This window comes from Panthera uncia, chromosome D2 (assembly GCF_023721935.1).
Source record: "Panthera uncia isolate 11264 chromosome D2, Puncia_PCG_1.0, whole genome shotgun sequence".
Taxonomy (NCBI): Eukaryota; Metazoa; Chordata; class Mammalia; order Carnivora; family Felidae; genus Panthera; species Panthera uncia.
In genome coordinates, this window is record NC_064818.1 from 81,909,862 (window position 1) to 81,933,694 (window position 23,833).

At 52.4% G+C, this 23,833-nt stretch overlaps 1 protein-coding gene across 4 annotated transcripts in view; it reads left to right on the forward strand.

Annotated features, from left to right (window-relative positions):
- MGMT (O-6-methylguanine-DNA methyltransferase) overlaps nt 1–23,833 on the forward strand; it is a 296,343-nt gene that overhangs the window by 61,331 nt on the left and 211,179 nt on the right. For 3 of the 4 annotated variants that reach the window (XM_049645898.1, XM_049645897.1, XM_049645896.1), the window contains exon 2: nt 3,715–3,851. In XM_049645898.1, the coding sequence (XP_049501855.1) occupies nt 3,727–3,851 (125 nt within the window). In that variant the 5' untranslated portion in view covers nt 3,715–3,726. Of the gene's footprint in view, nt 1–2,211; nt 2,280–3,714; nt 3,852–23,833 lie in introns of all 4 variants that reach the window. The other variant, XM_049645895.1, reaches the window with a different exon arrangement.

Sequence of the window (23,833 nt, forward strand, 5' to 3'; positions counted from 1 at the left end):
GGGACGCGTGCCAGCGTGAACTTGTGCGTGGTGCTGGGTCCACACTCTGGGCTGTGAATTGGGACGCGTGCCAGTGTGAACTTGTGCGTGGTGCTGCATCCACACTCTGGGTTATGAATTGGGATGCGTGCCAGCGTGAACTTGTACGTGGTGTTGGGTCCACACACTGGGCAGTGAATTGAGGGCAGATGGCACGGGGCCAGGCAGCAGGAAACTGGCAGTGGCTGCAACATCCTGTTTCCAGGGCAACGGTGGCAACGGTGCTGGCTGCGTGTCTGTAGTCCCTGTGGTCCTACAGATGTTTCCTGAGGTTCGATTCTGGCTGTGGTTGGACTGTGGCCAGTCTTGGTTCCTACAGTTGTCTGAGCTTGTTTCTCCAGCCTTCCCAGCAGTTCTGGGAGTTATGGAACAGCCTTTCAGTAAATTGCTTTTGTGCTTAAATTAGCTGCTATGAGGTTCTGACGCTTTCCATTCGGAGCCGTGCCTGGGACAGGGGCTCATGGCTTTTCATGGTCTGGATCTGAGGCCTGCGCCCAGATCTGCGAGGAAACCACTTTCAGCCTGACAGGCATGGCCTAGGTAGGAGATGTGAGTTCATGGTTAACAAAAACCAGTTTCTATGCAGGACTGCTCAGAGCTTTTAACACACTAACGTGCATGGTGAGTTTCCCAGGAGGGGATAGTGCACCCACATTTCTCTGAGTAGTCTTTAGTCTTCTAGAACACACTGTGGGAAATGCTGTGCCAGACTCTTGGCCTGGATGGTGGAAATGCTGCTCATCTACTTCGTCTGTTTGATAAGCCTCTCGTGTATGTGATGCATCTGTCTTCAGTGGAGCCCTGACTCCTGGTAGCAGACCCTGCAGGGTGACAGGAAACATCCATAGATGTGAGGGCTCCGAGGAATGAGGGAAGGCCCCGGGGGGGCTGGGGAGGGGTGGCCACCCACTGTTTACGACGGTAAGGATTTTGGTGCTGTTGGATAAGATTTTACAGAGGAGAGCCGATGCTCTGTGTGACAGGATCGAAGGCCAAGGGCATGTGGTTAAAATGTCAACTGTGACAAGATGGTAATCCCAAATCCTTCCCGGAAGCCAAGTGTCTGCCCATGTTCCCACTAGTCCAGGCCCTGTGGTTTAGGTGTCCCTTACCCCACAGATAAAGGCACTTGTGGCAAAGTGACAGGCTGTGGTGGGAGGCCACCCCCCTGCTTCCTGCCCCTGCATGGCGAAGTGGGGATCCATGGACGTTGGGGTGGTCGAGGAGTGCGACATGTCAGAGCATCTGTGACATCGGGCGAACATCACAATCCCGTGTCCCCTCACTGGGAACTGAGAGGAGTCTATTTCAGATCCCGGTCAAGACGCACAGAAAAGTGCGTGTTGAGCAGGGTGGCTCTGCAGCCCGGGGCTTAGGATGGAATCTCGGGGTGATGCTTACACACTGTGTAGTTTGGGGGTACTGCTTGACCTCATCAGGGCCATAAATGCACTTCTCCTCGTGGCTGCTGGGAAGACAGATGAGGGAGTTGGTGTGTGGCTTTAGCAGCAGGTGGAAGGATGGGGAAGGGAAGAGGTCAGGGTAGGGGTGGTGAGGCTGGCCATGTGGGGAAGTCAGGAAGAGGACGTGTGGTGGAGGGACTGCAGTATCAGGCCCCTGAGCTGCCTGGAGGGACGGCCGGCCTGCGGGTGGGGGTAGGAAGGGTGCATGAGCGCGGACCTCGAGGGGCTCAGCAGACCCGGCGTGTGGAGGCCGGGGTAAGTGCTCAGGGCCACGCTGTCCCCGTCACAGCCGGGCAGCAGGAAGGCAGCCACAGCCAGCACGCAGACAGACGAGCGAGGCCACGTCCCCACAAAACGTGATTTACGAAAGCAGGTGTCAGGCTGCCTGTGGCCTGTGGGCTGCAGTTTTCGGACCCTGCTGTAACCCCTTTGTGTAATTGGCAGCTGATTTATTGTTCGGGGCGAGGGGCAGGAAGGGGTGGGAAGGGCCCAGGTGTAACTCGGGTCCCAGGGAAGTCCTTCCTCACATGAGAGTTGCTGAGGCCTCGGGGAGAATGGGGTGGAAATGAGCGGAGCTGGCAGTGGTAGGAGCTTGATGGTGTGAGCGGGGGAGGAGAATCCCTAGGGTGAGTCCTGGGCGTGGTGGGGGTGACGATGGACGGCAGTGACGTCCCTGAAAAGCCGCGTGTGCAGGAGAGCATTTTTGCAGGGTTACGTCGCAGACAGTTCATCGGAGGTGCCTGCGGACAGAGCTGTGATCAGCAGCCCGGCCCACAGGTCAGGAGCAGCGCACGGTCTGGGTGGGGGGTGAGGCTGTCGCTCTTTCGGTGCATGGCTGGTGGCTGCCGTGGGGCCGAGCGCGGGGAAACGCTGGCATATGAGGTCACGCGGTTTGCGGGAGGAGGGGCTGCAGGGAGGGAACAGGCTCCGGGGCCTGGGCTGGTCCCCTTTCGCGTCCCCACAGCCCACCCTTGGCTCTCATCTTCTGCCCGCAGTTGGGGTGGTTTTTATCTAATGTCGGTTTGCCCGGACCTCCCGCCTGGCTCCTCCCCACCCTCGCGGTACCTGCTCGTTCTCCCCAGCCTTTGGTCCGCTGACCGAAATGAATATCTGTCAATTAACAGGGACAGTGCATCATAGGAGAGCTTTTATGTGTTTGTACGTTTCTCTGAAAGTAAGTGAAGCGCACGGTTGGCCCTTGAACAGCATGGGATTAGGGACGCTGACCTCCGTGCAGTCGAAAATCTGCGTGTGACTTTTGACTCCCAAAAAATTTAGCTACTAAGAGCCTACTGTTGACCTTCCTGTGAAAATATCCGGTTATCACCTTTTGTATGTTTCTATTATATACTGTGTTCTTATAAAAAAAGTAAGCTAGGGAACGTATTAACATCATAAGGCAGAAAAAATATATTTATAGTTCTGGGGTGCCTGGGTGGCTCAGTGGGTTAGATGTCCGATTTGGGCTCAGGTCATGATCTCATGGTTGGTGAATTCAAGCCCCATGTCTGGCTCTGTGCTGATGGCTCGGAGCCTGGAGCCTGCTTCCGATTCTGTGTCTCCTCCTCTCTCTGCCCCTCCCCCACTGTGCGCGCGCTTGCTCTCTCTCTCTCTCTCTCTCTCAAAAATAAACGTAAAAAAAAAATACATTTACAGTCCTGTATGGGAAAACCGTGCACAGTGGCCCACGCAGGGCAGACCCGTGTTGTTCAGGGTCAGCTGTGTGTGTTCTCCATGCGTGCATGGGGCTCGCTCCCAGCCAGCACAGCTTCCACTGCACAAGAGCTGTGTCCACCTTCACTCCACGATGCCTTGCTTTTAAATGTACTTTGTTCAAAATATCCGGTGGCTTCAGCCTGTGTTGGTGAGAAAGTTGGTAACTGTTTGTTGAAGCAAGGTTAGCTTGGCTCTAGGGACCCCATAGAGGGAGCTCTGGTCATTTTCGCCTCTTTGACTGAGCCCTGGTTCAAGGTGAGGCTAGGGAGTAATTGAAGGAAGGCGTGTGTGCCGCTGGTCGGCTGCTCTAGTGGTCCTGGTAGTTTTCTGTCTCTGAAGTAAGTGCAGTACAAAGACGACGCATCCGATGATTAGGTTCCAAGAATGGGGAAGAACTTCAGAAGACGTTTGTCTTCAGTAACTGGTGCTCGTTGTGCTTTAAGAGGGACCACGCTTTTTCACGTGTACTTAATTGCTTTAAAATCGTCTTTTACAGGTGCGTGGGAGAATGGACAAGACCTGTGAAATGAACTACAAGGTGGTGGACAGCCCGCTGGGGGAGATTGAGATCTCTGCCTGTGAGCAGGGTGTGCATGAGATCAGGCTGCACGACAGGAAGACCCCCGACGCCGGGTGAGTCCCCTGCAGTCCCCTCTGCGCGGTATTTGTTGAGAGTGGCACAGAAGCGGTGGGTACTGCGGTGTGGTACGGCGCCACGGGCCGGCAGCCACCAACCTCAGCCTGGCCCGTGGCTGGGCCGAGACTTTGCGTCAGCAGCATCTGCTGATGTCTGTGCGTCCTCTGCCTGCAGGTAACCACAGGGGCACGGCTCTCGCTAGTGGCCCATGACGTCTAATTAACATACACGTTTACAGGGGCGCCTGGGTGGCTCAGTCCATCCAGTGTTTGACTCTTGATTGCAGCTCAGGTCATGATCCCAGGGTCATGGGATCAAGCCCCACCTCAGGCTGTGCACTGAGTGTGGAGCCTGCTCGGGATTCTCGCTCCCTCTGTCCTCCCCTACCCCCCCCCCCCCCCCCCCAGCTCTCATTCTCCTTCCCTCTCTGTCTCTAAAATAAACAAAAAAACATTTACAGAGTAGTCGATGGACTATAAGCCTTAAATATTTTGATTCTTCAACAAGTGTGGGAATCTCTCTGGAAGATTGGTGACCGGGATTGGGGGGGAAATGCTTCCCTGATCTTGATGCTTTTAAATCAGGACCAGCCTTCGTTGTTCAGAGTCTGCCAGGTGAGTTTCCTGCTAAAGTCTTGGAACTGCTTGATTTGGAGCTCTCGTGGCCCCTGTGGTGTCACATAGACGGGGGTGGGGGGGCGGTTGAGCATGGGGGGAGCCCCCCAGCATGATGTTAGAGCGCTGCCTTTTCGAACAGGACACGTGCTTCTCTTCTGACAGATCTCCACCGTATTTCTCTTAATTGTAAAAACATAAAAAATTTAAAGCACTCCTTAACGTTTGGTTCTGAAATGTAACGTTTCCTCCATCCATCGATTGTGAGTCGTCGTATTAAAATTTCAGTTCTCGTTACTTCTGACAGAAGAGGGAAAAACCGCCCACTCCTGCTCAGTGTTTGTCTTAACCGGCTAATAAACACAATGCCAGAGAACATTAGATAAAGAAAATACATAGAAACATAAAAATTGATTTTAATGGACCCCTGTCAGAGACCGCCATAATGAGCGCGGGCACGGTAATAAATACCCGTTTTCGCCTCCAGTGTCGAGATTTTTTCCTGTCGAGCTGCATGTTACAATCAATAGTACTTTTTTTTTTTTTTTAAACCAAAAAAAAAAAAATAAGCAAACCTTTGAACTATATGAATACACTCTTCTCTTTCTATGAAAACCATCTGGCCACAGTGCTCAGAAAATCACAGACACCAAATAATTCGTGGGGAATGTCATTTTGTCTCTTAGCATATTCACTTGCCCAATAAATCACAGAAATTTTGTGGAACTTTTTGCTTTAAGAAAAAATTCCTTGAAGTGAATTTGGGGAAGAAAATAAAACATAGACGTTTCGTTAAATGCCCACTCTGGGTGATGAGAACACAAGAGGAGGCTTAATTCTGAGCTGCTTTCTGCATCAGGATTGGGTTCAGCCTGAAGCAGTCGTCCGGATGGCTTCAGTAAGACGCTCGTAGATGAGCAGTGGAGGCTGGGTCTCATGGCTGCCTCCGGCTTTCCTCTGCCTCTCCAGGCTGTGGCCCTCATTCTGGTGCTTTGGGCCGGCCTCTGGGGTGCGAGCTGCCACGCTCCCCTTCTGGGCAGAGGAGAGAGAAAGGGACCCACCCCCCTTTCCAGAAGGAGCCCCTAGCATCCTCCTGTCACAGGGCCACCACCGGGCTGGGAGCCAGGGTAGGCGAGATTCTGTGTGTAAGGGGGAGTGGGAAATGAGTTTTAACCAGTAGTCTGTTATACACCCACGGTTAACTTTAGGAAGGGACATTTAAAAGTTACAGATTCAAAAATTCTTTATGAATACTCAGGGTTGATAATTCTTTTTCAAGTGACAGAAAATCGAGGTGAGGTTTTGAGAAAAGTGTACAAGCCAAATGGCCACCAGCCTAAACCAAGATCTGGAACTCTCTAAACCACCTGTTCCCTTGTGCTCCCTGTGAGTCCCGGCTCCTGTTGGCATCTACCGTTCCCATTTCTGTCTTGATTAACCGCTCATTCTTGAGCTTTATATAGAGTTTAGGGTATAGTCTTCTGTACTGGATTCTTTGTTCAGCGGCGTTTTGAGGGTCACCCCTGTTGTGTGTCAATTAGTAGGTCCTTCTTGGTGGTGAATGTAGTTTATTCTAGGAATACTCCACAGTTTTATCAGGTCTCCTACTGATGGAATTTGAATTGTCCAATTTTTGGCTAGTTGGAGTAAAGTTGAAAGTTTTGTTCAAGCCTCTTTGGACCCCTTTTTGCTTCTCTGGAGTCAGCTCCAAGGTGTGGGATTGCTGGATTGCATGGCAAATGTATGTTTAACCTCCTAAGAAACTGCCAAAACTTTTCCCCAAGTGGAACCATTTCATACTCCCTTCCATCAGAAATTGCAGGAGTTTCCATCTCTCTGTGCTCTCACTGATATGTGTTAGTTTCTAAAGTTTCAGCCATTCTAGTGGGTCTGAAACATTCTCGTTCTGATTTTAACTTTCCTCATGATCTCCTCTAACCACCTTTATCGACCACTCCTGCCTTTTCATTGTGCGGCGTCTGCGTGGGTCTTCTGCCCATTTTCGATGGGCATCCTGTTTGTTTTATCATTGATTTGTGCTTCTGGTTACAAGTCCTTTATCAGATATGTGTATTACCATATGTATTTCACAACTGGATGCTTGTTTTTATTCTAGTGCCATCTTCCAATGAGAAGTTCCTAATTTTGAGGGACTACAACTTAATGATTTTCTTAGCATTTTTTGTCTTTAAGATTTGCCTACTGTTAATTTCTCCAATATTTTCTGATAAATTCTTCTAAAACTTGATAATTTCGGGCTCTTATGTTTAGATCTGGGACCCATCATCTTGAACCACCTTGTTGTGGTGAGGTACTCAGTTTTTTTTCCAGTTACTTAGTTTTCTCCTCATTTAGGAGGAGAAAACAACTTTCTAAATTGAATTCCCTTAGCACATTTGCCAAATCAATTGACTACTTGTGTGCGTCCCTATGTCTGGACGTTCTGTGGTTCAGGTGATCGCTTCATCTGTCCCACACCAGAACTGCGTGGATGTGATTGCATAGCTTTGTGGTAAGTCTTGAATTAAGGTAATGAGTCTTCTAACTTTTTTTTTTTTCCCCTAAAGACTGTTTTGGCTTCAGTGCCTTTAAATTTCCATATTAAAGAATCAAGGTGTCTAGTATTGATTGGGATTTTGGTTGGGGGTTCATTAAATTTTTGTACCCAAATTGGGAGGGTTGACCACTTTAAAAACTTTCCAATTTATGAACATGGTTTATGTCTCCATTCATTCGACTTGTCTTTAATTTTCAACTGTGTTCTAGTTTCCAGCATAGAGATCTCGTATGTTTTTTGTACATCTGACTTCTAAATATTTTGGTGTTCTAAATTAGTTTAAAATGGTTTTTTACTGGCTGCTGGTACATCGTTTTTTATGTTGATTTTTGATATGTTGATCTTCTGTCCTCTTACTGAATTAATAGTTGTAGGAATTGTTTTGCAGATTCCTTAGGACTTCTGCTATAGAAAGTCGGTCCTGTGACTAAAGACAACTTTCTGATCTTTATGCCTTTTATTTCCACTTTCACCACTGACTGGACCCTCTGGTGTATGGGGTAAACGTTGTGACGGTGGACATTCTTCCCCTGTTCCAGTCATTGGGGCTTTCGGTTCCCGAGCCATGGTGCTGCCCCTGTGGGTCTCATAGGTGTCTTTTCTCGGATGGAAAATACTTCCTCTACATGGTAGATTTTGTTGGTCTTTTTGTACGTGTCTCAACGTTATTATTACTACTTTTTTAAACAAGTGGTGAGGAGTGCCTGGGTGGCTCAGTAGGTTAAGCGTCTGACTTCAGTTCAGGTCACGATCTCATGGTTCGTGAGTTCGAGTCCCACGTCGGGCTCTGTGCTGACGGCTCAGGGCCTGGAGCCTGCTCAGGATTCCGTGTCTCACTCTCTCTCTTTCTCTCAAAAATAAACATTAAAATACATTTTTTTTTTTAAACAAGTGATGAAGCAAGATTTTATAGCCATCTTGAAATGCTGGACTATGTCACGTAGTTCATGATCTCTCCCTGCATGCCCCCCTCCCCCCCCCCCCATATTACTGGCTTAAATTTGCCATTTTTTCTAGTACTTATGTGTTTACATTCATGACGGATGTTCGGCTATAATTTTCCTTTCTGTGATGCGTCTACCAGGCTTTCGCATTCAGGCTAGCCTTTCGGCACAAAGTGACTTCGGAGGTGTTCCCTCTCTTCTGAAAGCATCCTGTGTGGGATCAGTGGGGCTTCTTTTTCCAGCTGTGGATGAATTCACCTCAGATGCCATCCAGCTCTGGTGTTCCCTGTACAGAAAGACATGATTAGGATTCCTTTTGTCTACTAGAACTCGGTGCTGCCCTTGCCCACTCCGAGGGGCGGTACCTGCAGGTGAAGCGCTGTGTGCCCCTAAGGCCGTGCTCTCCAGCTCTGCTGGTGGGCAGGGGCCAAGGGGGTTTCGAGCAGAGCATCCTCACGGCTTGGGGATGCTGTTCTGCCCCTCCTCCTCGAGTGCTTGTGAGGGCCGGGGTCTTTATCTCCCCTGGAGCCATGCTGCTTTCTTCAGTAGGGAAATTGGAAGTTGACCACTGACCTCTGTCTTCTGTGAAATTTCACTTGTAATTCTGTACAAAATAGGGTTCCTGTTCCCCACGTCAGTCTGCTTACCTGTTTGTATGGCTTTATACAGTGATCTTTGGGATTTTTTGGTCTAGGTTAAATTACCTTTCCCTTCCTAAAAATACTTGAATGTAGAATATCAGATGGGAAGGAGAGTCTGATCCTAATTTTATGACTTCCTGCCAATAATATCAAGTGTGCATTAACAATTGTCACGTTTAAGAGTAACTTGCTTTTGCAAGAGCTCGATGAACTCTCCCCACACCATCTCTGCGTGACTACAAAGCTTTGACCCCGTTATTCCCTGCAGTGTCAAAAAATCTAATGCGAAGGGGTGTTGAAAAATAAATGTTATTTGGGGGCTTGTTTAGGTTTCCCTAAAGTTGATTCCCTTTGATTCACTTGAAACATGGACTGTTCTGCCCTGGTCGCACTCATGCTGTGAGAGGAGCAGTAGCGTGTTTGGTCCCACCGGGCTGGACCCGCATGTGTCTTCCCCCTCCCTTCTCAAAGAGTCACCCTCGTGTTTCATTTTGTCCATGGAAGTCATTTTAGAAACAATATAGGAATGCAACACCGAGAAAGCTTATAGTCCAACCAAACTGAGCAGTTGTAAAAATACTTTGTGTTTTTGAAAACGCATGCAGGCTGTTTTCTCTTTGTGGGGGTCTGTGGTGTTGCACACACGTGGCTCTTGACGGTGTTTCTGGCAAGTTGCCCCCTGCTAGCTCAGCGTAGAGGCTGGGTGGGAGCGTGTGGCCTAGTTCGGCCTGACCCTCCTTCCAACACTTGGCTGGCTGGCTCGTGGCTCCCTGTCACTAGGCTCACGGAGGAGGGCCTGGACCCTCTACGGCAGAGCAAGTCACTGCAGGGCCTCTGTTCTGTCTGGGAGGGGGGCGTCCGCCCCACTGGATGCTTGGTCAGGTCTCGCCCTTTACGTGTGCCAAAGCAGTCTCTCCGTTGAAATGGTGAAGACGGGATGCCTCTGAGGTCCTCCTGAAGAGTGGCCAGACCCGTGAAGTCCTGTTGTGTGCACTCCATTTGAGTGGATGGCAGTCAGCTTCTGCATGGATTTGCCGCTTTCCTGTTCATTTTTAAGTGTTGTAAGTGGAGGAGTGGCCTGCACGGGGACACCGAAGGTGACGCTGGCCGGTCCCTGGCAGCCCTTCTGTGCCACGTGGCCTGCCGATCACGTCCGAGTGAATCCTGAGCATCTGCGTGTCGCGAGACCCTTCCCGGGAAGTTCCTGCGTTAGTTCTCGGGCGGACCAGGCGATCCTCGTGCAGACCCTGGCCTCCCCTCCATCCCATCTTCTGAGGAAGGGGAGAAGCTCTCCCCGGGATAAACACTGGAAGGAGTTTTCATCAAATGACGCTCCTTGGGATTTGCACCTATTGCACGCTCAGCCACCTCACGGCTTTCCCTCACTGGTTTGAACTGATTTGTGTTGTATGTGCTTAAACAACGTAATGATTTCATTTTACAGAGTGTTTCTTGAGGAGGTCTCTTGAGTCAAATAAGCAGATTTCTGTGCGGGGAGAGCCTCCCAAGCGGGCTTCGGCTTCATAGGAAGCGTCTTGTTCTTCAGAACAAGCGCTCGAATGCCTGGGGAGCCTGCAGCGCCTTGTCCGCACCCCCACCCGGCCCTAGAGCCGCGCGTGTGGGGCCTGTGTGCGCGGAACCTGTCCCCAGTTTCTGGGGGGGACCCTCTTGACTCGGGTGGCCGGTGACGCTCACCGTGCACACGCAGCCCGGCGTTCAGGGAGCAGCCGCGGGGTGGTGGGTGCCGCGCTGGGCTCGGAGCTCCTGGATGGCCACAGGTAAGGGAAGGCCGCGTCCCTGCCTTCCGGGGAGGCCAAGGCGAGGGGACTGTGACCAAGTGACAGACGGTGGCCCTCGGCGCTGGGCTTTCTGCCTTCACGGCGTGGGTTCCCTTGGTCACTCGGTCACCCTGCAGAGAACTGGCCGAGAAGGGCACTCCTCTGACGGACTTGCACTTTGCTGCCGCCGCTCGGGCGAGTCCTGCTCCCGGGAGTCCTCTCCCCAGAAGAGGTGTGCTGCCCCGTTTTCGGGTGAAGTGTGGTTTCTGGTCTAGGAGAAAGAAAAGCAACGCATGGCTTCAGGAGTTTCGCCTTTTCTCACGTTTCTGCACGGTTCCGTTTCACCGTTTGCCTTCCCGGGGTCAGGGCGGAGGGTGGGAGCAGGCAGGCTGTTGGCAGTATTTAAGCAGGCGTCCCTGGGATTCGGAGTCTTGGTTCTGGACTCGGTGAAGACAAAGCGACGTGTTACTCCTGCCAATTTTATTAGTGTTGCAGGGGGACAGAAATGGCAAAACTTGCATCCTGTGTCCGTAAGGAGCAAGCTGGCTGATTTAATTTTGAGCCTGCCACGACACTCCTGGAAGGAAGCAAAGAACCGTTGAATGACCGTTACAAATACGTGGGTTCAAAATATGCACCAAACTGTCACAGTAAGGGATTTGCTTTGGAAGTTTCCAGCACTTGGAGTGTAAGCACACTTCGGAGTCAGAGCAGGAGGTCGGCTGACTTCGGAGAAAGGGGGATATGTTACCTGTGTGGCGTGTTAAAAATCCCCTGATCTCCTGCTCTGGACAGCAAGTTTCCTGTGGGAGGCATTGGGCTCCTTCGTTCCTGACGTGACGGCAGCTTTCCTGGAGGAGCCGCCTTCCTGGCCCCTTTGTGCTGCCACGGAGAGCCCTTCCCCTTTTCCCTGAGGAGGAGACCTGGCTGGTGGCACAATGTGGCCCAAACTCCGCATGACCTTGCTGTGCAGTCCCACGGAGGAAGGCTGTCTCTGTGTCACTTGGGGAGTGGGGGGCGCTCAGAAGTGTTGGCTAGCGCCGGGGTTTGCTTGAGCCCTAGGGCGACCCCTTCCAACCCAGATCCCTGGGCTCTCCCAGACTCTGAGAGCAGCTCTCACCCCAAGGAGGGGCCCACCCTGAGGTGCACAGGGTCTAGACGGTGCTCTTGCGTGGTTCCAGGATTCGTGGTCTTGTGGGGCCGTTTGTGATGGTCTGAGCCTGGTCAGCAGTGCCCTTGCTCCACGGCCCCTTGTCACTGTCACTGCTGAGGGTGGACAGGCTTGGACACAGCAGGCCCCTCCTGGGGTCTGGCTCGGCCCATCCCTTCCTCACCCTGGTCACTAGGCCTAGGGGCCTCCTTGCTGGCCTCTCCGTCTGTGGCCATCCCCCTCCCACTTCTGGTCAGCTGTGGTCTGGAGAAGCCGTTCATTCACAGGCCTCTTCACATTGGGAGGAAGAGGTCAAGTAAACTGCTGGGAGAAAAACATTGGGGGTTTATGGCCACGTTGTAGCGTCTTGAAGGCCACTTCCATCTTCCTTGGGAGTCTTTTTTCCAGAACAGGTTGGGATGCCCGGAGAGGGCACTGGGTGAGTGGGGACTTTGGACAGCTGGTGCCCGGTGAGCGTGCCAACTGTCTCGGCCAGGCCTCGGGCGCTGGAGGGAGAAAACCACAGTCCAGACAGGTGCTCACGAGGCCGTGCTGCTCCTGACGCCGGTCCGAGGGGCACGTGGCCACCGGTGGGGCGCGAAGCTTAGGCCACGCGGGAGCACCGGCAGCTGTGCCTTGGCCCCTGGTTTGGTGCCTTCGTCTGCACCGGTCTTGCACCTCACGGCAGCCTCCCTGTTTCGTGAAGATACAGCTGTGCTGTATTTATGTGCTGCCCTACATTTCTCCTATTTTGTGTTCAGATTTTGATTTCCAGAATTTTCATTGTTTGTATATCTCCCACGTTTTCTGGTATTTAAGCCGTGTGCGACTAGTGAATAATTCTCAATTTTTATCTTGAAAGTGTTCGTGCCATTTAAGCTGTAAACTCTCAAAATACACTTGGTTTGTTAAATTTATTTCCTTTAAATTGTATCAGTAATTAGATCAGCTCCTTGATATTAATGTACAGGGGAGTTCTTGCATGCTGATCACTTCAGAATTTAAATTGAGTTAAAGGTTAAATGAGTTTAATTTTTGAATTGAACTGAAGCATTGTCTTGTGTCAGATTCATCCAGAATTTTTATCTCTGGTTTCCATATCAAGTGATGGAAGTAGATCTTTCTCTGATCTTTGTAAATTTTTTTATATGTTCTTCAGTTGGTCACCCAATTCCCAAAACATGGGTGTGCCTGCTGTGACAGGCCCCGTGCCTTGGGGACGTGCACTGGGGACATTGCAGGAGCCAGTGTGACAGCCCCACCTGTGTGGAGCCCAAGGCCTGGGGTGGACAGGAACTGTGGTGCTGTCCCTCGACGGCGGTGGGCCTGGGCCTTAACCCCGGGTGCTGGGGTGCAGCCGCGTGGGACAGAGCAAGCTGGGAGGTCCCGTAGGAGCCGGCATCCGACAGGGCAGGATGGGGACGAGGCAGAGGGATGAGGCCGGAGTGAGTTGGGTGTTGTGTTGAGATTGTTTAGGGGTTCATCCCCTCTGAATGAGGGCCAGGTGGGGGCGGGGGACAAGTTTTCTTTGAGCTGTGCGAAGCGCATTCCGTGGCGCCTTGGTCTTCTGAGACCAGCATGCTGCTCGTAACTACTCTTCAGCTTTGACTTTTGGAGACCAGCTACACGTTGCTCACTACACGTCTGAAGCACGAATGGCTTCGTCCAGAAATGAGCCCAACGGCTTGGCTGTCCATCCCGTGCCGCCCGCGATCTCTCAGGGTGTCTCAGCAGGGACAGAGAACCAAAACGGAGTGGCATTCATGCGAACTGTCCCGTGTTCTGGATTAGTCTCCTTGGAGCTTTGTGTTGGGGCTGGAGGGGGGACAGGCTGGAGGGAGAGAATGTCTTTCCCAGAAATGCGGTTCATTCAGCTCCTCTGAGAATTCTCCCGTCATCTTCTGCGGAGGAAACTTTTTCCATTTCCTTCCAGATTGGGGCACACTCGTGGTTCCAGCTCAAGGCTGTTGAGCTCCAGCTGTCTCAGCGGAGCCCTTGAGTTCTGCTTTTACCTTGTCCGTGCCCAGTGCGGTAAGCTCCCCGCCCACGTGTTTGACCAGCTTGTCTCTAGTCTCACTTAGTGTTTTCCCGAGGACCCTCATACCTGAAGCACTCCACATCCTGCCCGTCTTTGCTCATCTCTCATCGGATCTGCACACGTGCGTATACAGGTTTTTTTTTTTTTTTTTTAAATAAAAGGGCTTGCCCGCTCTGTTAAGTGCGCCTGCAGATTCCTTTACCTGGAAGAACAGTGGTCTGTGTGGATTGGCGTCTGGTGTTTGGTGTTCACTGGAAGCACGCACGTGCGCGTGGAGGATCAGAGTTCTCTTGCGGTGATCGTTCCTGATGGAATCCACGTTGGTACTCTGAAAGCTGCTCTTCCGGTGCCTTCTTCCAGAAAGCCAGCCTCCCTGGCCAGCGCAGGTGAAAAATGTAGAAAATGCTTTCTCTGCAGCTCCGTCCACGTGATGCTGGGAAGTGCTCCCTTCTGAGTGGGCCGCAGCCGACACTGTGCTCCCTCTGTACGCGTCTTCCGACAGAATGTGTACCGGTCAGGCGGGGCTGGGAAGCCACTGGGTTGAGCACACCGCGTGTGGAGATGGCATATCGTGTCCTGAAGCCGTGGCGTCGGGGCGCTGTCGTCCCTGTCCAGCCGGCTGTTGGGGGGGGGGGGGGGGGGGGCAAGTCTCCGGGTGGAGGACACGCACGTTCCAGCAGTTGTCTGCCAGGTGTTTAGATAAGCAAAATGTGGCAATCAACAAGTCTGGAAGGATGCGGTTATGAGGAGAAACGTCTTAAAACCTTAGCCCATTATTAGAGGAAAATAAAAGCTTTGAGGTAGGCTGACGATTTTTTTTTTTAACTTGGTTCCTTTCTGAAGTCGGAGCATTTCCTCGTGCACGGCGTGCCCGTGCAGGTGGGTGTGTGTGCACGTACATACGCATAAGTGGACTGGAGATGTTTCTGCTCTCCTCTAACATTGCTTCCTCTAAAATACATCTAGAAGTAGGGGAAATGGCTCTTCTGAGTTATTAGATCCTCAGAAGTCGCCTCCCGCAAGTAGTTGTTTCTTTTCTAAAAATCGTCTGGAAAAACACCTAGCTTTCTGATCTTTACTTCATCCAGTTCAGGGCTCTGTTAGAAGAGTGATTGTATAGCTGAGCTCTGCTTTTATTAAAAAGAACCGGGCCACTTATTTCCTTCAAAGTTCCCGGTGTGTTTAAATCTTCTCTAGGTAAACAGCTTTTATTGAAAATAATATTTTGAGACTGACACCTTTCTCCCCACAAGTGGTGCTGGCAGCCTTCCGCTGCTCGCTCGTCCTGCACGAAGCCTGGGCCTCGCTTGCAACTCCCCGGTGCCGGTGGGGTGTGTGCAGAGCTGGGGGCTGGGCAGGTGGGGCTGGGGCTGGGGCTGGGACCAGAGACAGGTCCTGGTCCCCCCCGTTTTTTTTGTTTTGTTTTGTTTTGTGTGTATTTGGGGGGGTTGTTTTTTGTGGGGTTTTTTTGTTGTTTTTTTACTCTCAGGAAGTGGTGGTGAGTGGAGACGGGATCCAGCATGATAGACACAGTGCACCGACGGGGGTGGGCAGGTCCAGCACGAGCACAGTGCGCTCATGAGGTGGGGGGGGGGGGGAGTCCAGCGCAGACACAATGGCATTATTTGGTTGGGTGACTTAAACCTCAGGCCTGCAGGTGGTCGTACGGGAATAGTCTACAGCCCCTGCTCCCTGTCAAGGGGGAAAAATGGAAGCTGAGTGGAGCTTTTCTGCTTCTGTTCTCACACTGACCGCCTGTCCTCCTCCACTTGGCTTGGGAGTTTCTGTGCATTGGCTTCCACCGATTTGCACACGGCCATAAACTACTCCTCAAGCAATTGAGTAAATGCTATTATTTCCATCAAGTGGTAATTAAGAATCACCGGGGCAAACGGTTAAGATTCTAACTGCCAAATGTTGGTATGTTCTGAACGCTTCTCTGTACGTGACTCTTGGAATTTTCCAGATCCAGAGATGGTCAGAACTCTAAGGGACTTTGGGCAGCATGCAGGCCAGCCCTGCACTTTCCTGACACACCAAAGCCCAGGGATTTGGTGCCACACCTGGGCCTCCATGCCGCCTGGGGAGGGGACCATGACTGGAGAGGCCAGCTGGGGCTCCATCTGCTCTCACAGGAGGACTTCTGGGGGGCGAGCCGGCACCCAGCAGCACGTCCTCTGTGTCGTGTGCACAAGCCACAGAACCTGCCATGCTGCAGGCCGTGTCTGAGGACCCACCCGCCCTCGGTTGGTGGGGGCGGTGTCTTTAGGGTCCTCTCCAAGCTTTCCAAGGCACCCGGGTGTCCCCGTCTCAGAAGGAGAGCACTGAGTGGTAGTGGCAGTACCCAGGCGGACAGCCACGCAGGGCAAAAGCAGAGGCCCCTGGGCTGGTGAAGGGCATTGGTGCTGTGGACACGGGAGTCCCCTGGCTCTGATCCCGCCGGGAGGGGGCGGGGCAGGAGGCAAAGGCCTGTGGCGGAGGTGGTCACTCTGTCCAGTTGCTGGTGGAAGCCTGTGTGCCACCAAGCACGGTCCTCCTCCTCACCTTTGCTGTATCTGTTTTATTTCAAAAAGGAGGCAACTGTAGCTAGTTGGCTTTTTTTTTGGTTGGGATTCATTTGTTAAATTGGCAAATGTGTTGAAGAAATGAGTGTGTGGTAGAATTTCAGTGTGCAGATGTCTAAGCGTCCTGTCTCCGTGCTGCCTGGCTTTGTCCGCCCGTGGCTTTGCCTGCCTGTCTCGTGAACTTCAGTCTTTCTTCCCTTCCCTTCATCAGGCTGCCTCTGGGGATCCCTTTTTCAAGGGATAGAAAACTCATCATTGGGTGTCCTGTTTTTTGTATCTGAGTTTTCAAGCGCTTTCCAGGTTTTTATTGCCTAAAGACTCATAGGCTGTAGACCTACTATGGCCAATTGTAAAATGCTTTCTGGAGAGGAAACAGACACCATCACAGTTGTGTTTTTAGCCCTAATATGGGGGGCCAGAAGCATGTTCAGGATACCTGGAGCCCCTGAACTTAAAATACAAGCAGTAAAATTTCTGAAGGTAGTTCCTCTTCTGCATTGGTTATTACGAAAGCCTTAAAATTATTTTAGCATGTGACATGTTAATAGTTTTTTTTTTCTTTTTACTTTTTGACAAATTATGTCTAAGGAAATTAGTTCACTTGTGTGAAAAGTCACGTGTTTGCGAACTCGAACAGTTTTGCTGGTCAAGCAGTCTAGAGGATAACTTTTTTCGTCAGAGTAGGACTGTGGTGTTCAGAATCGCGGCCGCTGTAAGAAGCCCGAAGGAGAGGTCCATTTTGAGGGACGTCCGCTGCGTGCTTCAGCTTCAGGCACCGTGGGGATCGTTGGAGTTGACAGAACTAAACACGTGTGATCTTTGTTTTTTTTTTTTAAAGTCTATTTTCAGTTTATTTCCCTGATACAGAGCGTAGTTGTATCAACCGCCAGAAACTGTCCTTATTTCGTCCAGATGGATCACACGGCTGGGCCAGCTGGTGGTCTCCGTGGATGGCTTTCCTCTGAGACGACGGGTCACAGGTCCCAGCCAGGGAAGGGGAGGAACGTCCCCTTTGGTGCCTGCGTAATCAATACCGTTGTGACCCAAGCACACCCTTTTGTGGCAGAGCACACATAACACAACACATGTCCTCTCCACCACTCAGGAAGGGTCTAGTTGAGCGTACGTGGAACGAAGTACGTTCTGGGGAGGCATCTAGTTCGGTGTACGAGGTACATGTGCATCGCTCTGTAACCACCACCACCATCCAGCTCCGGGAGGGTTTCCCTCTTCCCACGCTGGGACTCTGTGCCTTCATCTGCTCTGAGCCCAGGCCATGGCACCCACCATACCGTCTTCTGTCTGTATACCGACACATGACTTGCTACCCAGAACTGCTGGGTACCCCCAGGCCAAGAGCCGCGCGTCTGGAGACCCTGTCACCCTCCCCTCCCCGCCAGATGTCTCGGCTTGGACGGCAGGTGACCACAGGGTGTCCTCGGTCTGTGGGGTGGCGGTAGGTGGTGCGCAGGGCCCCGTGCCTTTCTCTGTCTGCTCCCCGTCAGGAGCAGGGGGACTGTGGAGCCGGTGTGGCCACGTTTCACTGAGAGGCAGGGAAGAACTTTGAAGAAATGAAGTTTTCTACAACGGTGGGCAAGTATTGACTAAAAATAGGATTCCGGTCTGGGGAGAGTGTGAGAATAAGCCAGAAGAGAAACAGAAGAACGGCCCTGTCTTACAGTTAGTGCTGGAAGGGCACCGGCTCACCTGTTGGGCCTTTTGTCCAGTCCCCGTCCTGATGCTGCCCTCTTGCAGAGGGACAGTGGAGGAAGGTCACCAGGAAGGCCAGAGGGCACAGGGGAGGGGACCGGTGGCCGGCTGGCTGCAGACCAGACGGAAGCCCGCTCCTGCTTCATGAGCCCCCACACTGGCAATTCTAGCTGGATCTGGTTTGTGCTTGAAGTTTTTGACTCTTGCATAGTTTCAGGGGCTGTTACTGCACACGGACCTAAATCTCTGTGAAGTTCTGAGGTGTTCTGACCTGTAATGGACGCTTCCCTTTCCTCTCCGTCTTTAAAGGGGCCAGTGTTGGGTTCATCGATCAAACTCCAAAGTATCAAATAAGCCCCAGGGAACCTCTAGCAGGTACACCCAGCACGTATCTGGTAAGTCTAGCGGGAGTTCCCACAGATTGGGAGTTCCCCCAATCTGCCCCTGCTGCCTGGAGGCTCAGCCCCTCCCCCTCCCCAGACAGCTTGCCCCTGGCGTTGGGAGAGCGACTTCAGACTTCCTCCTTCTGTCCTACAGAAGGACCGTGCTCTGCTCTGAATCACAAAGGCACCCGGAGCTGCTCCTGCTTTCTGACCCTGGCCTGGCCTGGAGTCCCGGCCTTTCACTGAAGTGCATGGTTTTCTAGTTTTGTCTGTAGGGAGAATTTCTAGTTTTCAGGCCTGAAGCCAGGATGATTAGAAACAAGGAACAACTTATGTTGTGTCCAAAAAGAGCAGATTGTTTTAACTGCATCTTAATAGGTCAGTTTGTCAGAAAGGCCAGTGTGTGAACAGTAGGGCCACAAATAGATCCGCTCGGTGAATGCCTGGGGGCAGGACCTCTCCTCTCCCCAAATGCTCAGGAGGAGCGGGCTCCCCCGCTGCAAAAGTAGGGCTTGGCCACAGGACTTGCCGTGTCCCGCCCTGCTGGCTGTGTGAACTGAGTAGGGGCTCTCGGCAGACGGAGCGTGTGCCCCGGTGGTCCTCTGCTCCAGGGAAGGCGCTGTCGCAGTGCACAGGCCCGCACCCTGCAGGATTTGGGGGCCAGGCTCTGCTGCCCTGCCTGAGCCCCAGCTGCAGCAGCCGGTCCAGTGTTGCTGTAGAGTCTGGGGGTTGCCTCGGTCTTGACCCATGCGCTCTGAGTACATTTGCCCGTACGTGTGCGGTGGGCCTTGGGGACATGTGCTGGCCCCGCTCGCAGAGAAGGCCTTGAAGACTCTAGCATGGTCATCTGCGGAAGGGGGAGGTGGGGTGTCAGAGAAAAAGGTGGGCTCTTCTTTCTAAAGCCTGCTGGTGAGTGCTTATTCACGGGAGCGTGTGGGGGTATAGTGGCGGGGATGTGGCAAACAGCTTGCTCTATGCCTGTGTCAGCCAGTTGGTTTTATTTTCGTGGAGAATTCCACGCTGTGAGCACATCTCCTGGGTAGTCAGGGGAAGCATTGCACCTGTTGGACGGACTGCCTTGTCACTGCTTCCCTGGCGCATCGCGGCCACCGGGTGCGGGCAGAAGGCTTTCTGTTGACATCCATGGATGGCCGTGCAAACTAACCGGCATCACGTGGTCCTTCTCAGAAAATTATTCTTCTGGCTTTTCCGCACATATGTAACCTTTTAGCATTTTCCCGCAGCTTTTTCGTTAATGTATGTAAAAATATTAAAAGCTCTTGTATATTACATTAAAAAGTATGTCAGCTGCTTTGCTTTTTTCTATTTATTAAAACTTTTCAAGCAGTAAAAACATTTTACTTGTTAATGAGGGAAAGTGGGAAAATTAATGACATAGAGCTTGGATCCACCAAGACGTCTCCTAACCATGCGCGGCCCGCACGCTCCCCACGCACGCAGTCTAATCTCCGTGACAGGGTTCAGTAAGCAGGTGCAAATAGACTTAATGATTTGCATCAGTAGATCATTTCTCAGTCTAATATCCTCTGATATTTTGGGTCAAGGGCTCTTTCTTTGGGAGGCTGGAACAATTTCTAGAGCTAAAATTACTAATATTAGCAATAATACATTATGTTCAAGTGAATTGAGATAAATGCAGCATTTTCACAAAGTCAGATTTTCATTCTCGTGCTCACCGTGGTTGAGGGAAGCTACCTAACGAGGTGGACTGACGGACCGGCCGTCTCCCGGGTGGGTGGCGGGTGCCCAGCACAGAGCGCGCGTCATCTCGCTGGCCCCGTGTGGGGAGCCCACGGGAGCATACCGTGTGTTTCTTTTGAGTCCGTTCCAGAAAGACGTGAAGTGGGAAGTCCGTTCGGCAAACGCTTGTTGAGCTTTTCCGTGTCAAGTCTGTAGAAACGTGGTGCCGGAGGGATAAAGACGTGACCCTGTCCTCCAGGAACTTTGTCAGGAGAGACAGTTGTGAGTAATCACACGTGTGGCCCCAGAGAGAGAACGGTAAAGACCTACAGGAGGCACGAAGACTGATGGGGGTAGCTCGGTGCCCAGAGCATCGGGGAAGGTCTCCTGGGGAGGAGGTGCTGGATCTCGTCCTTCGCCGGGGCCCCCAAGGCCACTTCTGCCCCTTCCCCTGCCAGGCGCGGGCTCACCCAGCCTCTCGGTGGAGAGGCTTGCCAGTGGTCTGCTGCTCACCAGCTCGCTCCCTACGTGGTGGCCCTGCCGCCCGGAAACCTTCCTCTGAACACCTGTCCCATGACCTGACGCGTGTGCACCTCACTTGTGCCACGGCCATGAGCCCCCGTGAATGATGAGCTTCCGATGTTTTCACCTGTGAAACCGATGGCCTGTTTTAGCAAATGGCAGGCAGTGTTCATTCTTCCCAGGGTTTCATCCATGTTCACAGTCCAGTCTGTTTTTTGCTTCTTAGCCTGTACTTTACATCACGGGTGTTCTTTATTAAGCATCTTTTTACAGTCTGTCTGGAACGTTCCTTCTGTTGGCTGTGTGCAGTGGTTGCATGTCACCTTCACCACTTCTGCTCTGGCGTTGGCCGTGACTGGGTCCCCGTACCCATCCTCCAGGAGCGTGCTCACGCACCAGAAAGGCTTCCTCGGCGGGCACGCTTTCCGGCCTCACCTTTGGCCTCTGCCCCTCAAGGCTACTGCAGTGTCCTTTCTGATCCCACGTGGGACCACCTCACCCTGGAACAGACGAGACTTTGCTCTTGAGGATGTGGGAGTGCCAGCTCTGATCTCTGGCCCTGCAGTCTCTGCCCTCGGGTCCCTTGAGCTCAAGCCCAGCCATGCCTGGCGCTCCCACCAAATGGCCCACCTTTCCGAGGCCGGTAAGCCAGCGCCCCTAGAGCTGGGCCCCCAGGTGTAGATTTTTAGCTCTTGTACTTTGCAGCTGTAATTCGGCAAATCCCTTTAACTGTTCCATGCCTCAGTTTCCCCATGTGAGGTGGGATCTAATAGCCTCTACCATGTAGAACGGGTGGATGATTGAGTGAGCTAATACACAGGACTCTGGGAACAGTGCCCCACGAAGTAAGCACCGGCATGTTGGGGATCCTTCTCCTCGGTCCTGGCCTCTGTCTTACTACTGCTGTTTCCTAACGTAGCCTCCGGGTCCTCCCACCACTGCCGCCTCCCCCTGGGGGGTCTTCCCCCACTCCTTTTGCCTGACACCCACACTCCCCAGCTGTCCCCTTGGATCTCCCCCTTGGGGGTAGGGACACCCTGGGGCTCCAGGCCAGGCTTGCTTGGGGACCCGTCCTCCGAGCTCCTCCTGTTTTGCATCTACTCCGTGCTTACCCCGCCTGCACTTCCTTATAATCGCCTCCTCTGTGGCGTGTCTTCTGACCCTGGAGTTCCTGGAGGGCAAGGACCACGTCTGTCCTGCCTCCTCACTCCAGTCCCCCGGTACCAGCACACGGGCACTTTAGACCTTTCTGTAAAGCCGGACCACAGGAGGGGTCAGGCGGCTGGGGTATCCGTGCTCCTCCTAAAGAGGGACGTAGCTCTAGGGGTCAGAGGTGGAAAAAGCAGGAAGTTCAGGGGGCTTCTTCAGCCAGTCGCCCGGTCGTCGATTTACGCACGGATGTGTCACTCCCTTGGTCTCCCTAAAGTGAGGGAGCATCGTGCCCGGACCAGGGGAGTCTGCATCGGTGGCTGGGCCTTCTCAGAGTGGGCAGCCTCCAGGGGGCCATGGAAGGCGCATCTGTGCGAACCTCCAAGTACGTTCCTGTTCTCCTAATCTGGGCAGAGTCCGCACCGCCGTGCCAGTCTTGCCCTGTGCTCATCCTCTCCTGCGTCACCTTGTCCTCTGGGAGCAGGCAGTATTGCACTGCTGTCATTGGTCTCCGCGAGCGCGCTTGTTAGGGGCTGAGCTGTGTCGCCGCCCCCTCCCCCACCCCCAGGTTCCTGTGTAGAAGTCTTAACCTCGGTGCTCCAGAATGTGACTGCGTTTGGAGTACGGGTCTTTAAAGAGGTACTTAGGTTAAATTGAGCTCGTTAGGGAGGGCCCCGATCCATCGTGATTGTGTCTAATCTCCCCTTCTTATAAGAACGTCAGACACAGAGGGAAGACCATGTGAGGACACAGGGAGAGGGCGGCAAGCCAGGGAGAGAAACCGTAGAAAAAAAGCCCGGCCTGCAGACCCCTCGATCTTCAACTTCTGGTCTCTACAGTCCTCGCTCCTGGCCTGTGGTTCCTCGTTACTGCAGCCCTGGACAGCTAGTGCAGTACTCACTGTGACTGCTGTGTCGTTGATCGTGTAGATCACCTCATTTCTCGTTGCTGCGGAAATCTGAGGGAGGGAAGCAGCCAGGTCTCTGCACTCCAGCCCCCTGGGCAGAGCCAGAAAGGGTAGGGCGGGGCCTCCGGACACAGGAGTTTTGGCAGGAGGGTTAAAGTGGTATTCTCTATAGAAGGAAAACAAAGTTTGAGAAATGAGAAAGCATCTTTTTTTTTTTTTTTTTTAATGGAGACTTTTTTTTAGAGCAGCAAATTGAGGGGAAGGTTCAGAGATTTCTCCTGCGCCTCAGCCCCCACACGTGCACGGCCTCCCCCACTACCAGATCCCTGAGTCGATGAACCCACATTGACCCGTCAGCCTTACCCAGCGTACGTGGCTTCCTTCACGGTTCCTTCGTGGTCAAGGCGTCCGTTTTTCAGACACATCCAGCAGTAAATTGAAAGGCTGGCTCTGGTGAGTAATGTTTGTCCCGGATCATGTTTACTTCTCCCACGTAATATTTCTGTGCCTCTGTGCCGGTGTGGCTGCTGGCTCCCCCTCTAGTTCCACGGACTGGACGTGGAAAGTCTGCGAATCAGCCCTTTCTTGGATGGAGCCAGATGGCGTCTTTGCTTCTGCAAAACGTGAACGACTACACTTCTTCGCAAACCTCTTCTCTCTGGCTTTGGTGTCCCGTTGTGTCTCTTTCACCTGCCCGTATTACTCGCGGTCCCTGGAGCCGAGGGCGGTAGCGTCTGCACGTTCCTTGTGCGCCAGATGCAGGAACGACTCCCCTGTCTCGTGATCAGAAAATGGCTCTAATGAGCGAGCTGGCGGAAGGACTCGAGGCGCTGTCAGGTGCAGACCGCACACTTTGCATCCGCTTTTCTCCGGGGAGCGTCTTGTCCCCCAGTCTCCCCGTTGAAACTTCTGGGGCTTTCTCTGTGACATCTTCTCCCGTTCCCTAAGGGTTTAGCCTGTCCCGGGTCTCTGTGTCAGCGCCTGGGGCATGGAGTCGAATGTTAGCGTCTTTAGGATCTTTAACGTCACTTCAATGTTTACGTCGCTGCACATGTTCCTTCCATGGTAGGAAAAAATTGTAATTTGCCTCTGATCCTGCCCTGTATCCTTGAGAGCTGCACCAAACGAACTCACTAATGAGTTCAGTAAATGTTAAGTAATTAGGTAATTGGTGTTTCAAATAGAGATTATGCAGAAGTCTTTGAATTTTTATATAGGTGTTTACAAAGTATTTTAGTGATAATTGGGGAAGTTGGTTATGGTTTCTTAGGTGGAATAGGAATTCATTATTTTTTCCCAATTACGATAATGAGGTATAAG